At 38.0% G+C, this 26,264-nt stretch overlaps 3 protein-coding genes across 4 annotated transcripts; 1 reads left to right on the top strand and 2 right to left on the bottom strand.

The window, feature by feature from the left end:
• Positions 1-1,638: 1,638 nt before the first annotated feature.
• Positions 1,639-13,439, top strand: LOC117987400 (rho GTPase-activating protein 44-like). Its single transcript, XM_034974408.2, has 6 exons — positions 1,639-2,032; positions 2,285-2,535; positions 2,879-3,054; positions 6,596-6,839; positions 9,211-9,360; positions 9,751-13,439. Exons 1-6 carry the CDS (start codon positions 1,980-1,982, stop codon positions 11,517-11,519), a joined length of 2,643 nt encoding a protein of 880 aa, XP_034830299.1. The 5' UTR covers positions 1,639-1,979; the 3' UTR covers positions 11,520-13,439.
• TyrRS-m (Tyrosine--tRNA ligase, mitochondrial) lies at positions 13,435-18,317 on the bottom strand. Its single transcript, XM_034974413.2, has 8 exons — positions 17,922-18,317; positions 16,771-16,918; positions 16,284-16,462; positions 15,510-15,726; positions 15,363-15,441; positions 14,691-14,966; positions 14,052-14,240; positions 13,435-13,638 (listed from the first exon to the last, which is right to left on the bottom strand). The coding sequence occupies exons 1-8, from the start codon at positions 18,056-18,058 to the stop codon at positions 13,475-13,477; spliced, it is 1,389 nt and encodes a 462-aa protein (XP_034830304.1). The 5' UTR covers positions 18,059-18,317; the 3' UTR covers positions 13,435-13,474.
• Positions 18,318-18,645: 328 nt separating this feature from the next.
• Positions 18,646-26,161, bottom strand: LOC117987406 (phosphoribosyl pyrophosphate synthase-associated protein 2). Of its 2 annotated transcripts, none has more exons than XM_034974416.2 (7): positions 25,948-26,161; positions 25,725-25,838; positions 24,814-24,933; positions 23,962-24,250; positions 22,546-22,715; positions 20,904-21,018; positions 18,646-20,785 (listed from the first exon to the last, which is right to left on the bottom strand). In XM_034974416.2, exons 1-7 carry the CDS (start codon positions 25,965-25,967, stop codon positions 20,480-20,482), a joined length of 1,134 nt encoding a protein of 377 aa, XP_034830307.1. In that variant the 5' UTR covers positions 25,968-26,161; the 3' UTR covers positions 18,646-20,479. The 2 variants fall into 2 exon arrangements, with proteins under 2 accessions (XP_034830307.1, XP_034830308.1); XM_034974417.2 differs by having other exon boundaries at positions 25,974-26,161.
• Between the last annotated feature and the right edge of the window lie 103 nt (positions 26,162-26,264).

The following is a 26,264-nucleotide window of genomic DNA, read 5'->3' as shown; positions in this document are numbered from 1 at the left end:
ACTGCTCCAAGCAATGATATTAGAAGAAAATAGGTAGATACGTTATACGCGGACCGCAAGTGGCACGTTAAAACTAAGCTAATTAGCAAACCTGAGCTCAGTCGCCCGCTGTCGTCGCGCTATCGATGACGTCGTTGATAGTAATGTGTATTTTGTTTTCGTCTCCCAAAACAACCGAAAATGCCGTCGTGTGTGATGAGATTCTGCACAAACTACACAAGCAAGGTTTCCAAAAGTCAAGGAATCACATTTCATTCGTAAGTAAAACTATTTCTTTTATATAATTCGTATTTTTCACTTATTTAACAATAACAAACTCGTGCACGTTCGTGTAAAATGCAACTCATTGCAATTTGTACCTTATGTCACATGCCATAAGTACGTATCAAGTTATCGTTGTACGTATTTTAAAGTTTCCGATCAAAGAATATAAAATAAACAGATAGGTCTCTTCTGAGTATTGACAATTCAAATAGTGTGCATATTTCCTGTTTTAGGGAAGGATAAATTAACTATGGTCTAACATCTTTTTACGGTCCACTGCTGGGTCTCTACATACAATGAGGGAATTTTGGCTATGGGTATGTAGATTGTGTAATAGTAAATATTTTCAAAAATAAAAAATATTTTCATTTCACATTTTATTCCTTTACCTACCTTCCCGCGGCTTCGTCCGCGTAAAATTTAGTAATTTTATTTCGACTTCTTTTCCATGTATGGGAGCCCCCTTTATTTAATTTAATTTAATTTTTATTATTTTTATTATAGCGGCAATAGAAATACATTCTGTAAAAATTTCAACTGTCTACCTATTACGGCTTACGAGATACAGCCTGCTGACAGATGGACGTACAGACAGCGGAGGCTTAGTAATAGGGTCCCGTTGGCACCCCTTGGGCACGGAACCCTAAAAACGAGCGGAACCGCGGGAAAAAGCTAGTTAGTAATATATTAAATACCACAGTATAAGGTTTTTATTTTACTATACAACTACAGTGTAGGCATAAATCGGCATTAGCCGAAAAGACTTTACTGTTTTTTTTTTCTTTGGAGTTTCTAGTTTACCGTCTCGTCCCGTCTCTTTTACGCTCGCATTATTAGGCATATATCCGTCCTTCTTCCACTCTTCTGTGCAGGACGAGGTAGTGCAAAATATAACCGTCTCTTTTTCGTGCGCAACTGAAGCTGAGGTTATTACATAGGTTATTAGTTCACCGTCCTTTACTCTCTGTTGTGTGAGGTTAAAATACTATCTATGCGTTTATGTGTGTTGAGTCTTTCGGCGCTGACGCAGCGTGCCATTAATAAACATCGAATTTGATATAAGTAACCTATCTACCTCTTTTTCTTCTAATATCATTGGCTCCAAGCACCTGAGGCTCCAAACCATGCAAGTCTGGATGCGCAAGGCCCCCCAGCGTTGCTATCTACAAGTACATTCGGTGCGCAACTAATAGATCGTAAAACTGTGGTACTAGCGTAATAGTATCTATCTCTAGTCCCTAATTTATAATTCTAGTAGGTAATAATTTAAATAAAAACCCCAATTATATCAATGTTACCCGTTTCTACTGTTAATTTTTGAAATTAATCTGGCAATACTGTTTTCAGCTCAACTATTTAAAAAATCAAAAATTGCTTTGTATTTGTGATTTTGTATGCTTGTGTATCTGTGTTATTTTATTTTTCTGATTTATTGCGATTCGTGTCGAAGTTTAGAATAAAATTAGGAATATTCTAATTTGATGATTAAACTTTTAATCAGAGTGAAATTTGAAATGTAGTGCCTTAATGGAAAGTTATTGTGTATGGCGCTCGGTGGTGTTTCTATCGTTCACGACGCGAAGATGATCTCATTGACGTGCTGACATTAGTTTCGTTACGTTCTTTTCGGCGAGATATCTTGATCGTTTTATTGTTATTGACCAAGTCCAATGACCTTGTAACGTTAGTAAATTAATAGAAACTTATTTGACAAAATGAAGAAGCAGTTCTACAGGGTGAAACAACTCGCCGACCAAACCTTCTCAAGGTATTTATACTACTTGTACTATCAATGTATCAAAGATGAGATAAGATTTCGACTTCTTTGTGAATAGTGTAGGTAGATTTGACTGCGGTATCATTCAGATAAACTGCAGACAAGCTTGGAGGAAAGTAAATTCAGTACAAAATTTTCTTTTTAGTTAAAAATTTACGACACATTTATTCGATTATTTTATTGTTTAATATCCTAAATGATTATGTATAAACATTTTACAAGCACAATTTCTCTTATAACTAGGTCTGGCAAGGGTGAACCTTTGACTGATGAACTACAAACAGCGGACAGGAAAGTTGAACAGCTAAAAAATGCTTTGAGTCTTATCAGTAAAAAACTAGCGACACCTGCAGGCAATACCCAAGGTCAGGACCCAGCAGCAAGGGAGAAGAGATTAAAAAAACTGCCAGAATATCTCCTAGGACTGTCTATGTGTGAAGCCAGTAACTATGATGATGATGATAGCATTTTAAAATACATTTTACATGAATGTGGTGAGTAAAATAATAAATTTTATTTGGGAGTTATTAATATAATATTTTATTAAGTACTAACTTAGGGGATGTCATAGAAAATAACATACTGTATATCTGCCTACTTCACTAAAAAAGTAAAAAGTTATGTTTAGGTTTAGCCAAATTATATGTAAGTTTTGTGTTAAAACACAAAGTGAAAAGTTTGTAGTTTTGGAGTTAATCTTTAGTAAGAAGTAATTATGTCACTATTTTATTATTAATTGTAAACTATGTAATTGTTGAAATACTACTTAATTGTTTGTACTATTTACATATTATTATTGTATTTATAATTTAGCTCTTAATAAATTGTATTTTTTAGGTAAAACAGAAAAGTTTCTTGCAAATGAAATAGCAGAACACGAACTGAAAGTGGAACAGCTAGTTTGCGCTCCGCTTGCAGCAATAAGCTATCATGAGCTCCCAGCTATAATGAAAGCCAAAAAACACCTCACTAGACTTATAAATGAGAAAGAGTCTGCAGCTAGTCGATATAATGTGAGTATTGGTTTTGCCACACCCCTTCAAGTATTGAGAAATATTAGACAGTTTATTTGGTTAATAATCTACCACAAAAATAAATATTTACAAAAAGTATAATGTGTACACTGTCTAAAAGGGTACTTAATTGCAAAAGAGAAGGATGTTATAATCTATACTTATAATAAAACTGTAACTGGACGATTTCTCTAAACTAAATATATTTTTAAAATTTTAATTCAAGGAAACATTGCTACTGATTCTGAGCACAACCTAATTTTAGAGTATTCGCATACTCTTCTTACTAATGTAATATGAAAAGGACAGACACAGTTTGACAGTTTTAAATTTTATTTTTAGATGTATAACCTGTGATTTTAGCGCACAGTTGCGAGCCTACTGTTTAAATTTGTAGTGTGCACTAAAATTTAGAGTCTTTAAATGTAAAGTTCATGTTCTGTCCCTTTTTAGCATTGTTAAAAAGAAAAGGATGCAGATACTCTAAATTTAGTTTAGAGAAAGACAACAGAATCGGTGCCATTATCAATATAAACCCCAAAACATTTTTTTTGGATTTTTTGTCTTTCTGTCTATTTAAAGCTACTGTACGAATTATATACATACTCCGGGTTATCATATAAAGTAGTTTTTATCCCAAAAAATGTTAGGGATACAGACTCAAATATGTATGGAGTATGGATAGTATGGATTGAACCACCAACAGAATCATACTTACATTACAGACCCTAGGTGCTAAGTTATTATATTATTCAATATATAGGTGGCTACAGCATACAAATTTAGACAGATAAGTCTTAAGTTTTCAACTAGTAAGTTTAACAAAAGTCTTTAAAATTAAAATATAGAAACTGACTTATGTACCTACACACAATACATACATCACAGTACATTTATCTCTTGATATTGGACATAACAACGGTTTCCACTGAGTCACTATCAGTTGATAATGGCCTATGATATTAATAAATGCAGAAAGGATGTTTTGTATAAAACATTTTTGTATCTAAATTTATGGGCATGCATAGATTTTTTAATATTGAAAATTGGAATTGACTACTTAATTATAATGTTGAAAAACTTTTATACCAAAATAATAATTGTAAATTACAATTTTGGTATAAAAGGGTAAAATATGATTAAAATATTTTTCCTGAAAGATACTGATACTGAAGAAGCTGAGATTGATAAGAATGCTTTGTGGTTGTGATAAATAATTTGTATAAAATTATGTTGAAAAAATTATTTTAGCAAGTTTTAAAAATGTAGTTTGCCAATGAAAGAATGGGTGGTCAGATTTTTATGCTAAATAAAGCATGTGACTTTGTCCGTGTGGATTTAGATTTTTTATAGATTCTGGGTGATTTTTTTTAATTTCTGCGATAAAAAGTGTTAGACCCTGGGATATAAGTTAACTCTGTGTCCATCAAAATCGGTTAAATAGATGGGATGTGAAAAGCTAGCAAACAGACACACTAAACAATTATAAGACATTTATAAAAATGGTAGGGATATGAATACATCATTCATTTGTACCTATTAAAAAATTGCTACCTAGTCATCATGATCAACCCATCACCAGCTCACTCATGAGTCTCTTCTCAGAGTGAGAAGGGTTTTGGCCATAGTCTACCACCATATACCTACCATCCATAGTCAGGTTTCCTCACGATGTTTTCCTTGATCATTAAAGCAAGTGATATTTAATTACTTAAAATGCACATAACTCCGAAAAGTTAAGGTGCGTGCCCGAGATCGAAACCCTGACCTCCGATTAGAAGACGGACGTCCTAACCACTAGGATATCATAGCTTTTACTAGCTAGTACCTGCCTTGAATTACTTAAGAAATTACTAGAAAGTAATGAAATTGAAAAATCCATTAGTAATGTTAGATAAATAAATGATTACATTATAGAATTTGTTATTGTAAATAATGATACATCAAAAAGGGAAATAAGGACATTTATTTATAAATCAATTTACAATACCTATTTTGAGTTCTAATTCAAATAAGTTGTTACTGAAATAATGTGACAGATGGACTGACGGACAGACTTATTTGCCCTATAAGTTTCCTTTTTTACCAATTTGGCACAACAATCCTAAAAAGTAAGCAATCTGGATATTTCCCATATCCTTATAGTTAATTTCGGGAGTGATTATTTAATTTGTAAGTGCTTTTGAACCATCACTGAATTTACGACTGATTTGGAATGCATTTCCTACCTAGAAGAACCAGCCATATACTCTGTGGTTGCTATTTTTCTTTTATACTTATATTTATGCATTGCTTACATACTTATATCTAATCAAGATATATAAGCAATGCCCTTGGCTTTGTTTGTTTACTAAAATGTTGCTCAAAAATATAAAGGTTTTACAGTGACAACATGACTGATAGTATGGCTACTTATCTCAACATTCTATGACCACAACTCCAAAACATATCTGTTAAATAAAATCTAACCATATCTCTTCAATAAGTACTACAATGAGTACAAATATTACATAATCAATGAAAACAATAAACAAACAATTCAAAAAGAAATTATCTAATCCAAATACTTATTAAGTACATACTTACATATTCAATGAATCAATGAATATTTAAGTACTTTATTTATTTGCATAATAAAATCATGTAAACAAATTCAGTAGGTAGGTAATTACTAAAATTACTATGTGATTAATAAAGAATAACAATAGATAATATGAATGTTAGTATTTAACAATAGGTACGGTACATTGTTATAATCTGTGTTGTCTAATGTCTTTCAATAATTATTTTATAATTAATGTTTATCTTAGGTTTAATAATTGTCATAACAATCTTATTAGAAACTAGTTTCTGCTCGCGACTTTATCTACATGGACTACACTACACAAACTTCAAACGCCTATTTCACCCCCTTAGAGGTTGAATTTTTAAAAATCCTTTCTTAGCAGATGCCTACGTCATAATAGCTATCTGCATGCCAAATTTCAGCCCGATCCGTTCAGTAGTTTGGCCTGTATGTTGATCGATCAGTCAGTCAGTCACCTTTTCATTTTATATACTAGCTTATGCTCGCGACTTCATCCGCGTGGACTATACAAATTTCAAACCCCTATTTGACCCTTTTAGGGGTTGAATTTTCAAAAATCCTTTCTTAGCGGTTGCCTACGTCATAATAGCTATCTGCGTGCCAAATTTTAGCGCGATCCGTCCAGTAGTTTGAGCTGTGCGTTGATAGATCAGTCAATCAGTCACCTTTACCTTTTATATATTTAGATTTAGATTATCTAAATTCATGGAAGTTTGATATATCATACTCCTTACAAGATTATGGTATCCCTTTGAAAAAAAACTGGCCAAGTGCGAGTCAGGCTCGCGCACCGAGTGTTCCGTAGTACAGTCGTATTTTTTCAACATCTTGCACGATAATTCAAAAACTATGATGCATAAAAATAAATAAAAATCGGGTTTAGAATGCACAGGTGAAGCCCTATCCTATGATACCCAACTTGATATATGAGAAAAGGGGAATTTCTTTTTACAGAATTTAGAGCGTCAAAAAGAGGAAAACCCAACCAAGTATAGCGCGGCAAAAGAGGAACTAGAGGAAGCCGGTAACAAGGTGGAAGCGGCGCGGGACGCTCTCGCGGCGGACATGTACGCGCTCGTCGCTAAGGAAGCGCAGTTGGCGCATACGTTGCTTCAGTACGTGAAGTTGCAACGGGCGTATCATGAATCTGCGCTGCATTCCTTGCAAGACACCGTCCCTGAGCTAGAAAGGTTTATAAGTGAGTAATTTTGTTGTTTTTAGGTTTGTTTTTCTGTATCCGAGAGCGATGGCGGGCAAGTGCGTGCATTGTCGCTGAGGTTGTCAAATCCCGTGGGAACTGTTTGATTTTCCGGGATAACAAGTATCCATGCAAAAACTCACGTCGATCCGTTGCTCTGTTGCGACGTGATTGAGAGACAAACCAATAAACCGACAAACAAACAGACTTTCGCATTTATTGATATGGAGATCAGTACCCTTATTATAAATGCGAAAGTGTGTTTGTTTGTTGGTTTGTCCTTCAATCACGTCGCAACGTTGTAACGGATTGACGGGAGTTTTTGCTTGGGTACAGATAAAGACCTGGAGAGTGACATAGGCTACTTTTTATCCCGGAAATCAAACAGTCTCCACAGGATTTTTAAAAACCCTAATTCCATGCGGACGAAGTCGCGGGCATCAGCTAGTGGATTTATAAAGATGAGCTATTCCTACCTGGAGTATTAAAATATTTTTTCTGTAAGGCATTCTGGGCCAGAACGTTATATTATTCCATTGTAGGTGGTAACTACAGTCAGTACTTACCCAAATTGATGAGAATGTCAAAGCACACGCACAATAAATTCCTGCCCAACACACTTCCATAATTGAGATTCAACCGACGGCGTGTGGCTTTCTCATTAATTCATCTCATTAGAGACAGTTACATGTGAGCTTTAATCAAGATGCTGCAATAATCTAGATGTCCGCTGTAATTTGTATCACTTGATTTCATTAAGCTTCGTACTTGTGTATGAAACTTTCTGATTAATTGACTTTGTGTATAGTAGACGTTCTAAATAAATTTACAGAGGTCTAAACCTATAAATTGGTATTTTTAAAGGTGGTCTGTCCGATTTATTGTCTTTATAAGTTTCAAATAAAAAGATGATAAATGTCGTTTATATAATAACTAGCTTATGCTCGCGACTTCGTTCGCGTGGATTACACATATTTCAAACCCCTTATGGGTTGAATTTTCAAAAATCCTTTCTTGGCGGACGCCTTTGTCATAATAGCTATCTGCATGCCAAATTTCAGCCCGATCTGTCCACTAGTTTGAACTGTGCGTTGATAGATCAGTCAGTCAGACAGTCGCCTTTTCCTTTTATATATTAAGATGTGGACAGTAAAAAAATTATAGAATTAGGATTAGAAAAATATATAAACCTGATCTCTCTCTGCATCATATTACTCATTGCTGATGAGGGTCGTATCTGCTTCCTCTTTTCATTATTATTATTTCATGCAAATTACAATGGTAGGAATTTCCATGGGATAATAATGTGGTGGGCTCCCAGATCCCTCCGCAAAATGTATTAATGTGAAGCTTATTTTGTGGTTTAACGCCATATTTTAATGTAGATAACGGGTACATACCACGACTAATTTGAAGTTTTTATTTATCGATATGTCAACCTAATTGCATGGGGTCGTGGTGCAATTGGGTTGATATATATGAAATAAAAACTTCAAATTAATCATGCTATGTACCTACATTACAATACCTACCTGAACTCATCTTAAACTACCCAATAATTCGCCTGCTTTTCTGACTGACTCTTTTATGTATGTAGATGTAGGTATCTACATTACAATATGTAATAATATATTGTTTTCAAAAACGTGATTTTTTTAAAATCCTTCTTGCCAGTTCATACATTCAGCACTTCAAATTGTAATTTTAATAAGTCAATCGGTAACCAAACAACAAGAAATTGAACAACAAGAATTTCGATTCTTGAGATTATCCAACAACTAAATAATGACAAAATCATTCATACAGGTAATTACAAAATACATATTATTTAAAAGTAGATATCCGTATTCTATATGCTTTAGTATATTATATACATTTAGTCTACAGCTTAGAAATGTTACTAATCAATGTTACTAGGGTCACCGAAAGCTATTTGGATCGGTTATCGGACATGCGACATCACGTTTAATTATCTTGGTCGTTAATGGTAACACATACCTAACTAAACAAACATTATTCAACAACAAATACGAAAGTGTGTCTGTCTGCTAGCTTTTCACGGCCCAACAGATTAACTGATTTTGATGTTTAGTACAGAGTTAGCTTACATCCCGGGAAAGGACATAGGCTACTTTTATCCCGATAAATTAGAGAGTTCCTACGGGAATTAAAAAACGTGCGGCAAAACGGACGAAGTCGCGGGCATCATCTAATGTAATGTAATAAGTATGGGTTGCTTGGAAGAGATCACTGTAGTGACAAGGTCGCCCTTTGTTTTTAAGTGTACCCTGTATTTTTACTCTTTGTAAACGATAAATCTCTCTCATTAAACGATGTTTAAATAAATAAAATATATGACATATTGTTGCAGACGACAGCTCGGTGAAGCCCGTATTCGGCTACCCGCTGGAGGAGCACCTGCGCGTGACGGCGCGCACCATCGCCTTCCCCGTCGAGCTGTGCGTGTGCACGCTGCACGAGCTGGCGCTCAACGAGGAGGGACTCTTCAGGATCGCGGGTGGTCAGTGTCTCTCATACAAGTAACCCCCTGTTCACACAGCGTCAAGTTTTGTCGGATCTACTTGTTATCGGATCCTACGAAACCGGATAGTGTGGCGTCCGTCGTGGTTGGTGCCAAAGGTCTCCCCGCCCGCGGCCGCCATCCGACCAACCTACCGGTTCTTGTTATTGCCGAATCCTACATTCGTATACTAGTGTGAACCCATGCATTGGAATACCGTTGCCACTAAATTGGATTTTATAAAAATCAGTTCCCTCTAAGAATCGGATGTGACAGTGTAAACGGGCGGTAACTCTCTGTATCAGGATCAAATAGTTTATTTAAAATGTGTGTCAATTGAGTGGACGATGTGATAACTGGAACATATTAATACTAAACTTTCCTCCTCAGGTACATCAAAGGTGCGGCGAATGAAGCTATCCTTAGACGCGGGCCTCTTCAGTGTTCCCCTCTCTCCGGACTACAAAGACATGCACGTCGTAGCGTCCGTACTAAAGTCATACCTTCGAGAACTGCCCGAGCCTCTGCTGACGTTTCGTCTGTACGAGAACTTCATCCTAGCCTCAAAGCAGCCCTCGGAGCAAGCCCGACTCAACGCTCTCTGGGAGGCCATCCACCTCCTGCCCGACGCCAACTTCCAAAATCTTAGATATTTAATTAAATTTTTGGCTGCCTTGACGCAAAATCAAAGCACAAACAAAATGACACCCTCTAACCTCGCCATCGTGATCGCGCCCAACCTGCTGTGGGCGCCCGACGAGAGCACCTTCGACATGAACATCACCACCGCCGTCAACTGCGCCGTGGAGCTGCTCATCAAGCACGCGCACTGGTTCTTCAAGGACGATCTCAACTTCTTCATCTCCTTCACCAAAGAAGATTTGCTGCCCGACCAGTGCGAGTACGGGTTCACGCCCACCTTCGCGCAGGGCTTCCCGCAGACGGCGGCGCTGGCACACGACCAGCCCAACGGCGACCACGGCATGAGCAAGTCCCTACTCACCTACAACCACCAGGCGCACAGGCTGTCCGAGGCGCCCGGCCGACACTCGCGTAGCAACAGCCACGACACTAGCCTCATACTACTAGACAACGACATGAAGAAAACTCAGTCTAATAGCTCACTGTCCGACCAATCTAGTCCCCCTCACGGTAGTCCCAAACCCGTCATGCGCATAAAGAAAAAACCCTTGGCGCCGGTGCCGCCCAACTTCACGCCCGACAAGCACAAAAAGGTGGAGGCCCAAACGCAAGCCACAGAGGCGCCCAAAGAGCAACAGAATTCGACCAAGGACGCGGAGAAGCCGGCGAAACCTCCGCGACCGGTCATCTCCGAGAGTTCCGGGAAAATCATATCTGGTGTGCAGACTATCAACCGGTCCACGTATCGAAAAGCGAATAAGGAGGAAGCCGCGCGAGGCGGCAGCCGTGAAAATCTCGCGGATATCCGCAGACAGAGTTTAGAGTTCGAAAAGGATAAATTTGACAGTTTGAAGGCAATGGAGAATAGGAACGACAAGGAGTCCACGCTCGTCGTCAAAAATGTAACCGCTCAATCCGGAGTGGTGACCAGGATGAGAGTGGGCGACGTGAACAGCGGGCCGGCCTCGCTGGGCTCCGAGAAGTCTTCGGACAAATGTGCGAGAGTTCAAATGCCGAAGCCTTCGAATCAACCGCCGCCTCGCCCCGTCGCCGCGCCTCGTACTATATTGCCTGCGCCCGTCGAGGCCGAAAACGAGGTGCAGCTGAGGCACAAACCGGCCGTACCCGAGCGCCCCGCCACGCTCCGCCCGCAGAGCTTCCGCGGGCAGCGGAGCTCCCTCACAGACAACACAGAGATTACCCCCACAGTCCTCGAGCGCACTCACATCTATACGGTGGACAAGCAGCATCCGACTGTCATACAAGTAGGCGGGGCGACCGAAGACGACAGCTCTCGAAGTACAGTGCAGCGGACGCATAGTTCGGGAGGCAAGGACGTGGAGTTGGAGGAGCCGAAGAGCTTGACCAACGCGAGCAGACAACTGTCACAATCGGAGGGCAATATAACGGAGGGCGGGCCCAAGTCCCCGCGGCCGCAGCCGGCGCGGCCGCCGCGCCCCCTCGTGCCGGCCCCGCCGCCGCCCGTGGCGCCCGCGCACGAGAGCACCGACCTCTAGTCCAAACCGCCTTATAGTATTACAGGAGTCCGTAGTACAGATTCCCGCATCCATTGCTCACCGTGATAGCAAGTCCAAACTATTCGATACGTCGTCGGTCGTACTCGTCGAATGTATCAAAACCGCATGCAATATTATGTATAAGCAGACACGCGTCATATGTTTTGCGTGCCCAGGGACTATGCGACTATAACGTATGCTAAACATCATGATTTTGGATCGTGTGAGAACGCTCTGAGGCGTTTCCCTTGAAGGCGTGGTAAAACAGAGTATTAGAAACATAATATTCCTCTTCCGCTACGATCGCTCGGACCGTGTAGAGATGGAGCAAGACTGATGCCCTCTATTTAATGTACGCTAGATATTCTAAATAGATCGCTTCTAAAGTTTTCACAATATAAGTAAGTACATTACTATATAATTGTATAATTATTCTATTTTTTTGCAGATATCCTATTTATTTTTGTAAAATGATAACTTTTATTATCATAATTATTATATTGTAGTTTTACAAATCGGTGAATCATAATGAAACATCGTCGCAAGTGCTATTTTTTTCTAACCATTATTCCATACGGACATATCAGATTGAGTCAATTTAGCTTTTTATGCGATCGATTATACTTCGTGCTTTATAAAGTTTTGTACAATTTAGATGTAATATGTTGCAGTAAATCCTTGTGATATTAGGAGATTCGGCGCCTCGGCCGCGGCGGCCGGGGAGTGCACAAACGTTTAACTAGTAGCCATATTTTTTAATATTGACGAATTGACAGTGCATTATGCCGGAAACATACTTGTAATACGCCACGCGTGTGACCAGAAATATGCTACGAACTCGTGACGCCGATCAATCGAAAATGGCGTAGCTAATCATTCCCTATCACTCACACACTAATATAGTTTAACGTGTAAGTGAGAGAGAATGATTAATGCCGCTATTTTCGATTCGTTTCACGAGTTATATCAAGAACTCACATAACACGCATAGGGTGGCGTGTGAAGACGCAAACACATTACTGTTTACTGATATATCGTGACGCGACAGACGGAATTGTTTTAATGAAAACAGCCCAATTTATGTAAAGACTAAAGCCAAGTTTTACTCACGTAAGTAGCTTACGTTATTAACTTACGAAAAAATTTACTAATGTAAAAATACCTATTTAGCAGTTTATTAAGTAGGTAGTAGTATTAAGCATATAGCTTACAACTTACGGAAGTTGAAAAATTTAAGTGTAATCCCGGCCTAAGGCCTAACGTGCATTTGGAAGATAGTTAGTTTTGAGTGCGCGCATTATTATAGTGCAGCGGGCGTTTAAAACTGGTCGCTGCGGCCATTGGTCGCCTAATGCGCTGGGAGCCTAATATGTCACGGAGCAATAACGCTCGAGGCGCAGTCTGCTTGATCGATCGTCGCGCTAAATTCTGATGACTTGTAGTGCTACCACAAAACAACACAATTTAGTCCGTTTTGCCTCACACCAGGATGCTGATTCGCTAACTCGGTGTCTAACGATGATTGGTAGTCACCGAGCTCATTTCACATTGGTTGGTTCTACATAGTTGGTTCTGGTTGGTTCTACATAGTTGGTTCACTGAGTGATATTAAAATGGTATTTCATAGAAAACCTTCGATGGATTAGAAATGTCAAATGTGGTCAGTGGCTATCATTCATCATTGAACCCTGAGTTAGGGAATCGCCACGCTGAACCCAGTTATGTGTTTGCAGCTTTACAAGTGTGCTCGGCCCATAAGTCGTAACTCGTATCAGCCACGCTGTTTCAGTAAATATTAACTAGGCTAATGTATGTTATGTAGTATTTACGATGTTTTATGTGATATGCATTTTATTAATTATATACTGCAAGTATACAAGCTTCTGTTGTAAGTAATAATAAAATTAAACCCAAATATTATTTAGTATTTTATTTACAACAATTTACACTAGTTTTTACGTTTGCCATTTCACTATGTAATAGTTTCGTTTACCCACTCGTAATAGTGAAACTAGATTTGGCAGTATGTGTGCAGATTCAGTAATAACTTCGTCTATCTTCTTGATTTTTTGGTGATTTATGTAGAAGCCTCCTGCTTGAATTATTCTGATAGCATCACCTGAAATGACGATTTATTTAAAAACTCGCATTACCACAATAAATTTTTTGTGGCTCTCACTAAAAATCATCTACTCCAACATAACCTTTGCATCATACATTTCGCATCTACTCCAAAATACATTGAGCATTCACTTTAAAATAGTATAGTCTGTATGCACTCTAAATTACTATATCATACTAATATTATAAATGCGAAAGTGTGTTTGTTTGTCCTTCCTTCACACTAACTAAGCAATCAATCAACTTGATTTTTGGCAGGCAGATAGTTGAAAGGACGCAGAGCATGTTACTCTCCATCCTTACGCCACTTTTTATCTTGGAAAATCAAAGAGTTCCCACTGGATTTTAAAGACCTAAATCCAAGCGGACGAAGTCGCGGAGCGGCGGCTTTGAAAAATATTCTTTACTCACTTTCTGTAGGGAAGCATTTGGCCTTCAATCCAAGTTCCAGTACTGTAATGCCTGGTGATAACAGCAGATTAACAATAGTAGCGCCTTCAAACACTTGCTGCATATCTTTTTGAGTCAAAGAAACTAACGACTTCACATCTTTACTGTAAATAGCTTCAGTGGTTTTTCTCGCCATTGATAGACCATCTTCTGAAAGAAAGAAATTCCAAAAAAGATTGAAAAATTTGAAATGAAAGTTGGAAATTATAAAATTTAAACGAAATTCTTAGGAATGAGTACATATACGATTATTAAAATTATTTATTGTGTTAATAGCTGATGCCTGCGACTTCGTCCGCGTGTATTTAGGTTTTTAAAAAATCCGTGGGAACTCATTGATTTTCTGGGATAAAAAGTAGCCTATGTCACTCTCCAGGTCTAAAACTACTAATACTAAATAATGATGCGATGTGATTAAAGAACACACCAACAAACAAACACACTTTCGCATTTATAATATGGGTAGTGATAGGCTTGCGTCTGACAACAATCATACTTAATGAGAAGAATTCACTCTTTCCTTGAAAATATCAAGTTATACATGGGAGGAAACGGCGCCCGATGGACGATCCACAGCTGAGCAAAGTCTAAACAACTTACCTCCATGAACAACAGTGGTGAGCTGTTCAGCCAAACACTGCTGCGGGTACCTCTGCTCTGGGTGCTGTTTATGTTTGTACATTATATCCTTGATTTCTCCTAAACTATAGAATGTGAACAACTTCAACAATTTCTCTACATCTGCATCTTTTGTCCTGATGAAATATTGGTACAAACTGTATGGACTTGTTTTCTTGCCATCTAGCCATATCGCGTTTCCTGCTGATTTACCAAGCTTGTCGCCTTCTTCTGTTGTCACTAATGGTAAAGTTAGACCTAAAAAGATGACTTTATTTTAGTCCTGTATCTAAAAACCTGTTACAGTACACATGTACATCAGCCTTTAGGATGACATTTCGGCTTGGTAGAGCGTTGTCTCTGTCACTCATACCTATATAACGTTTTGTCGGTCTTAACGACAGAGACAGTGCTCTACAAATTTGCTATATCCTTCTAAAGGTCGATGTACATTACTTTGGGCCGCATACTGTAATTGCAAAAAAATGATTTTGATTAATCACCAAAAACGCGGGAATTTTCAAAAGCACAAAAGTCACATTTCCATGCTTGTAGTAGTCTGTGAGTAGAGTCTGTTATGTGCTCAGACTTTTATAAAGGTATGCATTGTTGGATATTGTATGTAATTAGAAGCATGCTATAAAAATGACTTACCATACACATTTTGTTTTGCAGTCTTACTAATAAGATCGTGCCCAGCGCTTATGTTACCCATTTGATCACTTCCACCTATCTGGAAAAAATCTTCTATAAAAAGTATATCTAGAAATTTCAACCCAATAAAATATTTTCGTTTGTTACCTGAAACCTGCAATCGTGTTCTTTCAACAAATGCAGCCAGTCGTAAGATTGGAATATTTGGTAAGCAAACTCTGTAAAACTCATGCCAAGGTCGGAATTGATTCTATTTTGTACAGTCTGCTTTAATAACATTGTGCCCATTCTGAAATTCCTTCCAATTTCACTGACAAACTTTATTGAATCTATTTCCCTGTACCATGTCTCATTATTTACAATCCTGAAAAGAAGAAAATTATCTATTTGTATTTTACACAATCAGTGCTTTCTAAAAGTTAAAATAGTTATATTTCAGTAGGTTTTTTGAGGTTTCTGTAACTTGCAAATCCACAATAAGACAGTGGAAACACTATATCTCACTCTCCTATAAGAATCTTGCCTAGCAGTGCAGTGCAGATGAGGGCACTATCTCACTAGGATACCAGTGGTGGTGCAACAAGCAGTGGCGTGCAATTCATAGAGGCATAAAAGTACTGCTTACCCTAGTTGAAATGACCAGTGCTCATTTTTCTTTATGACCTGCCATTCAGCAGGTCTCTATAAGGTGTATCTAAGGCCTATCTTACTAATGCTTACCCTGGCTTCAAACTCTGTGCACACCACTGGCAACAAGGTTGTCTTACCAACAAAATGTATATAACTATGGGGAGTATATAGGCTTAGACTATTCAAACGAGAACAAAGGGGACACTAGACTGCAATGTTAGTTCAGATTCTCAAGATAGCTTTGCTGCACTGTACATATATCTTGTATGATTACATTATGGTGATACATACTTTATTGGTTTGAGTTTGTTTCCATCTTCTGACCAAATATACTTTTTGTGATTCTCAAATACTTGCTCAAGATTACTTTTTATGCAATTTATATTATTTTTTAATACATCCTGAGGCAAAGCTGTTCTTTCTGTGCTTTTTCCACTGGGATCACCAATATACCCTGTGGCACCTCCTAACTGAAAATATATACCAATCACTTATTTATTTACATCTAAAATATTGCTATACATAATTAAACCTATCTATTACTAATGCAGCAGAAAATATAAGGAAACCTATACATACAATGAGGTGGTCTTATGGTTAAATAGCTATCTCTCCCAGACGACTTGTACATATATCAAGTACCTACCTAAGGTATTAGTGTTTATTTATAGTTTGAGTTACAAAATAATATTTAATTTTGCATAATTATTTAATTTTTAAGGGTTTGGTAGCACTTTTATTAGAACTACTGACTACAACTTTGTTGATTATTTCTTACCAAAGCTATGACATTGTGTCCACCTCGCTGCCAATGTAAAAGATTAATTATGACTAATAGGTTCCCTACGTGCAAACTGTCAGCTGTAGGGTCAAATCCTGCATACACACATTGCGGAGATTTGTTCAATAGATTTATTATTTCATTGCTAAAACAGAGAGCAGAAAATATTGAAAATAATAATAATTAGGTAGTAAAGTAAATTGTTGAAATAATAATTACGAAAGAATTGATTTGTTAAATTTGTTATTTTATTCTTTTCATTAATTTTATTTCATTTTCATTAACAAATTTAAAAAACTTAAATCTAAAAAAAACAACATTAAATTAAAACTAAAATAAATTAAATTAAATCTAAAACCTCATCGAGACCACCGCAGCGAGGCATTGTACCCAATTTGTTAAATTAAACTGACAAAAAGTGATTATTATGTCTATTTTTAGGTTAAAATAAAAACCATCTAATAAGTGCAAAAGTGTAACTGTATGTTAATCTATTTATTGCTTTGCATTGTATTTGTTGCTTTTTCAGTTCAACCACTAAACAGCTGAAAACGGCAAGCGGCGCAAGTATGCCTCTCTTATAGAGAGTTACATTTTTGTGCCATTTGCCATGGAGACCCTGGGGCCATGGAGTCTTAGTGCTAAAAAAAATTTACGAGACATTTCACCGCGATTAATAGCCTCACCTGGTGACAGAAGGGCTGGCTCATTTTTTGCGCAACGGATCAGCCTGGCTGTCCAGCGCGGAAATGCAGCCAGTATTCTTGGCACCATTCCACGCGGTCATGATTTATATAGTAATTAGATAAGGCTAACTATGTTAGTTAAATAAGTTTATTTGTGTAATTTATTTGGATTTGGCTTTTTAAAAATAAAATAAAAGGACCACTAAATTTGATACAGAGATAACTTGCATCCTTGAGACACAAAATCAAAGATAATGCTTACTATTCAGTATGAGAGCACAAGATCATAATCTAATATTCTAGAAAATATTAGTGCCCATGGGTTTTCAAAACATAATTCCACGTAAGTCGCGAGTATCTGCTAGTTATAACTTATTTACATAAAAGAACACAGAAGAACATACTTATTCACAGAGAGAAACAGTGATTTATTTATAAGTGTGTAAACTGTAAAGTACTTACGCCGCGGTATTTGGAAACAAATCCTGATACATTCCTCTTTCACTGAGTTTTAATACATTTCTGCTACTTGCATACCTTCTGCTTGTCCATCGCAAATATACTTTCGGTAATGGTAGTAACTTTTTAAAAATAGTCATTGTTTTACACAATAATTTCGGTTTTAGCTTAAATAATAATTCGAATGATATAACCTAAAACATCGTTTATAAACCCATTTCCAATGTGTTTGAGTTGCCTACTCAATCTCGGTTACAGAATCAGTTCAGTTTGTACTCAAGGTGTATTTTATCTTAAAAATCTTACTTTTTAGCCATAATAATTACTTCTTTTATTTATAAATTCAAGAAATAGGTAGCTGGTAGATTGCGAAAATTAGCAAACAGCTGTGACAGTCACCGACAAAAGTGACAGTTAATCATGAAGGCCCGTTGACATCTGACATTAGCGTGTGCTGCCAACTCTAAAAGTTCAAAATGTATTCTGTGGTTCAAAAATTATATAGTGGGACAAGGCTATTTTGTCGCGTTGATCTTTTTGGAGTGTTGATCTTTTGGCGCGTGGCCAAAATTGCAACTAAGAAGCCCCGTAAACGTTACCGTACCGTACGTAAACCTCTACAAACACACTTTCGCATATTTTACAGTATGGGTAGGTACTGATTTTATAAATTTAGTGTGATACAGGCTGGGGGTCGATGTAATACAGGTGTCACTGAAACAACATGTGTCTCAAAATATTTAATGAAATAATAATACTTATACATATTACATATCAATAACAATATATACTAAAAGTCTAATCTATACAATACGATAATATTTAATACTAAATTATCTTACATTTTATAAAAGCTTTGGACTTTAGTAAACACATATTTTGTAGTTTTTGATTCACATTATTAGTTGTAAGATACAAAATCACAGTATGCTGTCTCAATATCACTGGTAGACCAAATTATAAACACTAAAAAGATGGGTATTAACAAAGTTTACTCATTTCTAGCATAGGCACAAAGAGTGTCCATAGTCTAAGTCTATGTTAGTTTTGGTATAGGCAAAACCTGAAAATAATTTGTACAGAATCAGTAACAGAATCGATTGCAATCATTTTTACTACAGGTTATATTTTGACCAAAAATACTTTCAAATCCTGCAAGTTTGACACCTAGGTGAATAACCGCATGCACCAGCTGATTCGAGCCGCGCAAGTGGGAGCGCGCACGATTGACGATAGCCGTCCCGTTCGCTCAAACCCGCTTATTTGGGGTGACCATGTTTTTCGAGGGCAACGGACTCAACACAACAAGCTTATTTATAACTTCGTTAATTTTCATTAAATATTTTTGAATATAATAATATATTCTTTACGTAAAAATATTCGACACATGTTACAGTTTTTGAGTATACTAAAACTAACGGTGTATAACTAAGAAAATGCTTGGCAAACAACTTTCATGTTTTAAAACAACAAAATGTGACTGAAAACCCCATGTGAATTAGGTCAGTAACACAGCCCAAATCAAACGGGACTTCTTTTAGTAAATTTTTTCGTTCGTGACCCCAGATGGATACAAAGTCGCACCTGCGTTATCGGCTTAATTAACTAAACACTTACGACTGAAATTAATAACAATCAATCTATCTGTAATCTGTCGCCAAATTACTTAGCAAAAAAATTGTAAGTATTTGACATACAAAATAAGAATATTGCTAAGTAATTTATCAACAGATTTTATAAGTTAAGCATATTAAAATTAAGATTTAGTTATTATAGATTCTTACTTTTTAGTCGAAACTAAATGGTATTTATTGACTAATTTGTTCCTTCGCTAACCTGGGCAAATATACAATAATCAGAATTTAAAGTTATACATAAGCAACTAAAAAGACTTACACAGATTACTGACACCATATTTTCGTACAAAAAAACTGAGCTAAAATCACGCTATTTCTTTAGAGAATATTGTGACAAGGATGACACTACTTTTAGTTCATTCAAATTACTTTAGTTATAGTTTGGTGTTACAGTGAATAAGGGTCGTAACGCATGAACGGTTAAGTGACGCGCGGAGCAAATAGTCGTATCATTTCATTAAATGGCAACGTAAATGAGTGCACGCGGCAATTTTCGCGCGCATTAATGTAGGAGATTATCGCGAACACAAAAGTCAGCCATGTACACGCACCCTTAGGTTGAGATCTATACTATAGAGCATAATATTGAGTTTATTCAGACTTAAAGTAGTGTTAAAAGGAGAGTGTTCTATCGCTGGCATATCTGTCTTGTTTTAACTGAATCTTAAGTCTGAGCAAAGTCGAAGTACGATCTTATAGCCTATCGTGTCTCGAAATGGAACTTAGTGAGAGAATCAATACTAAGTGTCGCAAACTTTTGATAATACAATAAAATACCTACGCTTAAATATATTATTTGCACATGATACATCAAAGAAACTTAGGTTACTATGTAGCGGTGAGATACATACAGGTCTCGTCACAAAAGAACTTGCGCAGTTATCGATTTTAAGCACCCTTACCCAACATTCGTGAGACCTGTACTTAATCCTCGAGCGTAACATTTTTGAACAGATAAGACATAGATTCTTTATTATGGATGCGTCTGATCGCCTCGCTCAGCAGCACTGATATGTCGATGGTCTTGATCTTGTTGCACTGCATCTTCTGCAGCTCGTGCGGCACCGTGTTGGTGACCACCACCTCGTCGATGGACGAGTCCTCGATCAGTCGCGGCGCGTCTGAAGAGAGCAGGCCATGTGTCGCCAGCACGTAGATTTTGTACGCACCGCACTCTTTTAGCACCTCCGCGGCTGCTACGAATGATTGTACGTCGTCTATCATGTCATCCTGGAATGAAGTAAACGTTATACTGTTAAACTAAATTACGTATATTCAGCGACAGGTCGAGGTAATCGGGGTATTAGGCGGAGGGCCAGTTGGTTACACTCATCGAGTGAATACATACCACCATAATAGCGATCCTGCCGCCCACATCGCCGACCACGTTGATTGGAGGCTTTTCCTTGGCGGGGTGCACCGGCACTCCGACTGACACGTCCATTGTTCGTGAGCGGTCCACGCTGAAATTATCACGTAACTTTATTACGAATACAAACCACCCAGATTTTTTTTGAAGTGAAAACTTCTTTAAAGATACTTTTGATACAGTCGAGCGGTTTGACGTCAAGCACGTAGATTTTTGCTTAAGTCAAGCATTTTGACTGTTTAAGAAGTTTGCTTGAGTGCTTGACGCGTGATTGATGCGATTATATATTTCTGCTTGACCCGACGCGACGGCAACGTTCGGACAGTGTTTGAGATATTATTAGAAAAGTGTGCATCAAGCAGCATGATCATGCAAAACAAATCTACGTGCTTGACCGTCTCGGAAGCTCTTAAGCGCCATCTCTAAGGACGAGAGAATCGCGCCAATAGTTTTGCTGTGTGACAAAATTCGATGCAAACCTGATTCCTTGGAGTCCACATTTCGAGCGAGGTTCAATTCCGCGATCATTTGGAAAGCAAGGCCAAATTAGCCTCCAAAAAGCTTGGGGTGCTCAACAGAGCAAAGCGGTACTTCGCGCCCGAGCATAGGCTCCTACTCTATAAGGCGCAAGTCCGCCCTCACATGGAGTACTGCTCCCACCTTTGGGCTGGAGCACCCCAGTACCAACTCCTTCCATTTGATCGGATCCAAAGGCGGGCTGTTCGACTTGTGGACGATCCCAAACTAACCGCCTCGTTGGAAAGCCTGGAGCACCGCAGAGACGTTAGCTCTCTATGCGTGTTCTATCGCCTGTATAATGGGGAGTGCTCTGAAGAGCTTTTTGACCTCATTCCACCCTCTTTTTTCTACAACCGCACCGCGCGCCACCGTAAGGAATTTCACCCTCACCATCTGGGTGTCTGGTGCACTTCGACCGTCCGCTGCGCCAGATACTTCTTTCCACGCACGTGCAAACTGTGGAACCAACTCCCATCGGCGGTGTTCCCACTAGATTATAACATGGGGTTATTCAAGGGGCGGACCAACAAATTCCTAAAAGGCCGGCAACGCATCGGCGGCTCCTCTGGTGCTGCAAATGTTCATGGGCGGCGGTAATCACTTATCAGGTGTTCATCAGGTGACCCGCCTGCTCGCTTGCTCGCTATATCTATTAAAAAAAAAAAAAAAAAAAACACGATGGGCAAATCTCCACAGGGCAATTATGACGAGTGACTCTGGACGAGTGGTCGCGTCTCGCGGCGATATCATTGAGTCTCGTGACGATACCGCCACGTTACGACTTGCGCCACAGTTGAGAGGCGCAACGAGGCGTCATGTCACGCGGTGATGTGTTGCGGTCTCGTGGCGTTTCGTTGCGAGTCGCGACGACAAGCTAGCGGAATTATCGTTGTCGGATAATCTTCATAGATTATCCGACGATAGTAGGTCAGACTCGATGCCATTCTCTCATCCGTGGTGATGGTACTGTAGGCGTGTAGGCGCCATTCGTTCGTTCGTTTCTCGCTAATCACCGGCGATCGGACAAGCAAGTGCCTTAGCGAACTTTGCTGCTATCAAGTCATTTAAGAAAAAATAGATTATACCTGCATAGATTCCTTACCTAGGCATGCATGGAGGGGAATACCGTCCGTCCACTTCATCACTCTCAGCCTCCTTCTGTTCTCCGTGTATAACGGCTATAGCCAGCCGAAGCCTCTCGGCGTATGAGGTGGCCTTCTTTGCAGAGCCGGGGTTTCGAGCTACTATCACTGAGTTGCGGTAATCCGGGATCTGAAGGTTAAAATTACCATATTGATTTAAGGCTTATCTCTTCATGGTTTAACGACAATATAAAATATAATTTAATTGACATGGCATAAACTTCCAAATTCTCTCATGGTCCAGTCATCCCGACGCCCACAAAATGCTGCTATTTAGGTATACAATATGGCTTATTTTGCTTGTACACAGCCTCATATCTAAATGGACAGGTTTAAAAATATTTCACGATATTTCTTGCGGAAAAGGACTGCATAACTTTAAGACCCGTCAATTTAATCTAGATTGTGTACAACCTAATTAAAATTGATGCTAGGAAGTAGGAGTAGGAACTATTGAGCTGTGTTCTTTCCCCAAAACATTCTAAGCACTTTTGCATGCAACTCAGTGACTTTATATGATACAACAACATCATAATAATTATTACTTAAAATAGGTATTTTATAGCAAATATTATTTCATTCTTTAATCAGTTCAATGAAAACACTTTAAAATTACATAAACATAGCTCATAATTATAGGTATTTAATAAATAAATATAACAGCTGTTTACTGAACATAAAAACTTGAGAATTGTAAATAAAAACAAAACATTCAATGCTTGTCCGCTCAAATGTTTATTATAAACTTTGTTAAAACAGCTAAATAATCAACTTCAGAACTGTATAAAACAAAATCGTAAATAGATATCCTATTACAGTGCGACAAGGCTCTTTAGGCACTTGAATGACATTGAGAGGGGGGCTTTAGTTGTAGAACAAAGGCTTGAGACTATTCAAACAAGAACAAAGGGAACACTTGAGGGCACCGTTAGTTACGATTTTCGCCACGCGCCAAAAGAGCCTTGTTGCACTGTACATTTAGCAGATGACCATTAAAGCAGTGCGCCAAGCGATTTAGCGTTCCGGTACCATGCCGCTTAGAAACCGGTCAGGGATATGAGTAATTAAACTGCCTTACCCCTTCCAAGTTAGCACCTTTCCATCTTAGACTGTATCATCACTTACAGTACGCAGGAGAAAGTATTGTACATCTGCCTTTAGAGTGACATTTCGACTTTGTAGAGCGTTTGTCTCTGTCACTCATACCTATATGACGTTTTGTCGGTCTCAACGACAGAGACAATGTTCTACAAATCTGCTATCTTCTTCTAAAGGGCGATGTAACTTTCTGCTGCGTACTGTACCAACATAAGAGATCGCAGTGAATGGCTAACTTGTATCAAAATTTTAAAAAAAGATTATGAATAACCACTTACACTCTCTTGAATATACTGCAACAAGAAGGGTGATGCCCTCAGGTTATCGACGGGACAATCAAAGAAGCCCTGGATCTCTTTCTGATGCAAATCCATAGTTATGATGTGTGTGAGACCAGACTTGCACATCATTTTCGCCAGGAGCTTGGTCACGATACATCCACGCTTCCTCATTTTGCACTGCTTGCTGTATGGTAAGTATGGAATGACCCCAACTATGGAGTGTGCCGAAGATGTCTTACAAGCATATGCCATGATCAATAGTTCCATTATGTTGTTGTTAACATCCCTGCAAGTGTTTCAAATGCTTCATTTTTTCCTTTATGCTTTGATCGTTACAGTTCAAGATGTGCTGTCAGTTGTTAGCATGTCAGTATTAGTGAAAAATTGTGTTCACTTATTTCACACTTTTGGTAGTGAAGCCAACGTGTCATACATTAATACAAAACTGCAGCATGCTTGTAGTTTGAAAAAGAAAGTATTTTTATGTGCTAATGAAAATTTATGAGATATAAACTCAAAACTTTTTTGAATCAAAGCAGCAGGCAATTCGATTTTGTATGAAACTACATAATATGTTGTACTTAAATAATCAAAGTTTTTTGTGCTTTGAATAAATAGACAGACACCCCCATGGGAGTATATGAAAATGCTTAGTAATCAATGAAATTGAGATTTTGTATGATGTTCGTTTTATGCCATATGGATGGAGTCCTCTTCAAGGATGGAAATGCTGATGAAAAGATGTTTTATCACCAGAATGTTAGTTTGCTTGGTGGCATGTTTTATACCCATCTAGTATTTATCGAATGTTAATATTGTAGAAGTATAGAAACAACAACAAGAACTTACTTTGTCCCAGTCTGTATGATGTAGATATTCTTCCCACGGATAGAATCCGCAATTTCGACCATTGTCTCCCTGTTTGTTTTGTGGTAAACCGAACATCCTCCTTTTCGCACTCCCAAACGACTGAAACAAAATACATTTGTCAATATATTATTCAACAATCAACATACATGTCATAAGCAATAACATAAGTAGATGTATAATTGATAATTCAAAAACACTTGTAAAAGTAAAGAATAAATATATTACTATTTCAATGACAATGAAATCCATACATTCTTCTTTCTTTCTGGGTTTCTATTCCGCACTTAGACAGCTGTTTGTTGTATGTGAAGAAATCTTAACCTTAGTGTTTAATCATTACCTATGATTAAACACAAATTTCACACATTAAGTAGAAGCTTTGTACAGATGTCGAAACTTGTGTGGAAGTTTCTGACAATATTATCATTAACGTGCAATAGGTGGTGCACAAAATGCTGGGTATCAGCTAGTATACTGTATAAAAGGATGTGTTATTATCATAATGCTAGCATGTAGGCAGTGGCGTGCACAGGGTTTGAAGCCAGGGTAGGCACTAGTTAAGTAGGAGCCTGTTTACTGGCAGGTCATTATGAAAAATATGCATTGAGCTATTCAACTGGGGTAAGCAGTGCATTTATGCCTCTATGACCTGCACGCTACTGCATGTAGGTTTCCTTTACAGTATATACCCCCCATAAGAACGAATGTTTCAGAAATGCCACTCGTGCGAAGATGGGGCGTTTTAGCTAGTTTTTATTTTAAAAAAATATTTTGATTGAAGGTCTTCTTTTCTTCTCTATAGTATATTGAAGGTCTTCAATAAGGTCAAATTAATTAAGCCTGCCATAAAGATCGTAAGAGTAATATGTGCAACAGTTATAGATATTTACTTTGCAACGAGGTCTGCTAATTCGGGGTGCGAATTACCGCTCAAAATCACGACGTCCGACGTGGAATGAATCTCCATATTGCACTTACTAGAGGGACTCGTGTATCCAACCAACCTGTGAAACCATACAACTTTGCATTTAGCAACCCTTCAACAAATTCTAGTAAATAAATATGATGTAAGATTATAGAAGGCACGTTGCTTCAACAAGAAAAACAATAAACCTGGTTTTGTTGAGTAACATAATAACCTGATGGCGGTCCTTATTTTCGGCGTATGAAAATGTTATATCAGGTTATTTCTGTAGCCCGAGGTGTAAAGGGAAAGAAGATTACACCTTTTCCGCTGCAATACAAACAATTTTAGAGATATGCTTAGTATTAAAATAAATAAAAGAATAAAACTCAGCAGTCCACAATCGTGGACCAGCCAGAGTTGCCAGGGTTAATAATTTTATTTTTAAATCATACCAAGACTACAATAATTTATATTCATAACTCACTAGAATTTTATTGGATGGAAAGTGCAAGGCAAGAGGTAA

This window comes from Maniola hyperantus, chromosome 13 (genome assembly GCF_902806685.2).
Source record: "Maniola hyperantus chromosome 13, iAphHyp1.2, whole genome shotgun sequence".
Classification (NCBI taxonomy): Eukaryota; Metazoa; Arthropoda; class Insecta; order Lepidoptera; family Nymphalidae; genus Maniola; species Maniola hyperantus.
The sequence above is the reverse complement of the archived record's forward strand: the minus strand, read 5'-3'. Positions and strand labels throughout refer to the sequence as shown.

Coding starts and splice junctions, on each gene's coding strand:
- TyrRS-m (XM_034974413.2), bottom strand. CDS start 18,058: ATGACTATTTTTAAAAAGTTACTACCATTACCGAAAGTATATTTGCGA. Junction 16,463..16,770: donor GACACAATGTCATAGCTTTG/GTAAGAAATAAT, acceptor ATATATTTTCAG/TTAGGAGGTGCCACAGGGTA. Junction 15,442..15,509: donor AACACGATTGCAGGTTTCAG/GTAACAAACGAA, acceptor GATTTTTTCCAG/ATAGGTGGAAGTGATCAAAT.
- LOC117987400 (XM_034974408.2), top strand. CDS start 1,980: ATGAAGAAGCAGTTCTACAGGGTGAAACAACTCGCCGACCAAACCTTC. Junction 6,840..9,210: donor TGAGCTAGAAAGGTTTATAA/GTGAGTAATTTT, acceptor ATATTGTTGCAG/ACGACAGCTCGGTGAAGCCC. Junction 9,361..9,750: donor ACTCTTCAGGATCGCGGGTG/GTCAGTGTCTCT, acceptor TTTCCTCCTCAG/GTACATCAAAGGTGCGGCGA.
- LOC117987406 (XM_034974416.2), bottom strand. CDS start 25,967: ATGTTACTCAACAAAACCAG. Junction 25,839..25,947: donor ATGTTACTCAACAAAACCAG/GTTTATTGTTTT, acceptor ATGGTTTCACAG/GTTGGTTGGATACACGAGTC. Junction 22,716..23,961: donor TGCAGTATATTCAAGAGAGT/GTAAGTGGTTAT, acceptor TTTAACCTTCAG/ATCCCGGATTACCGCAACTC.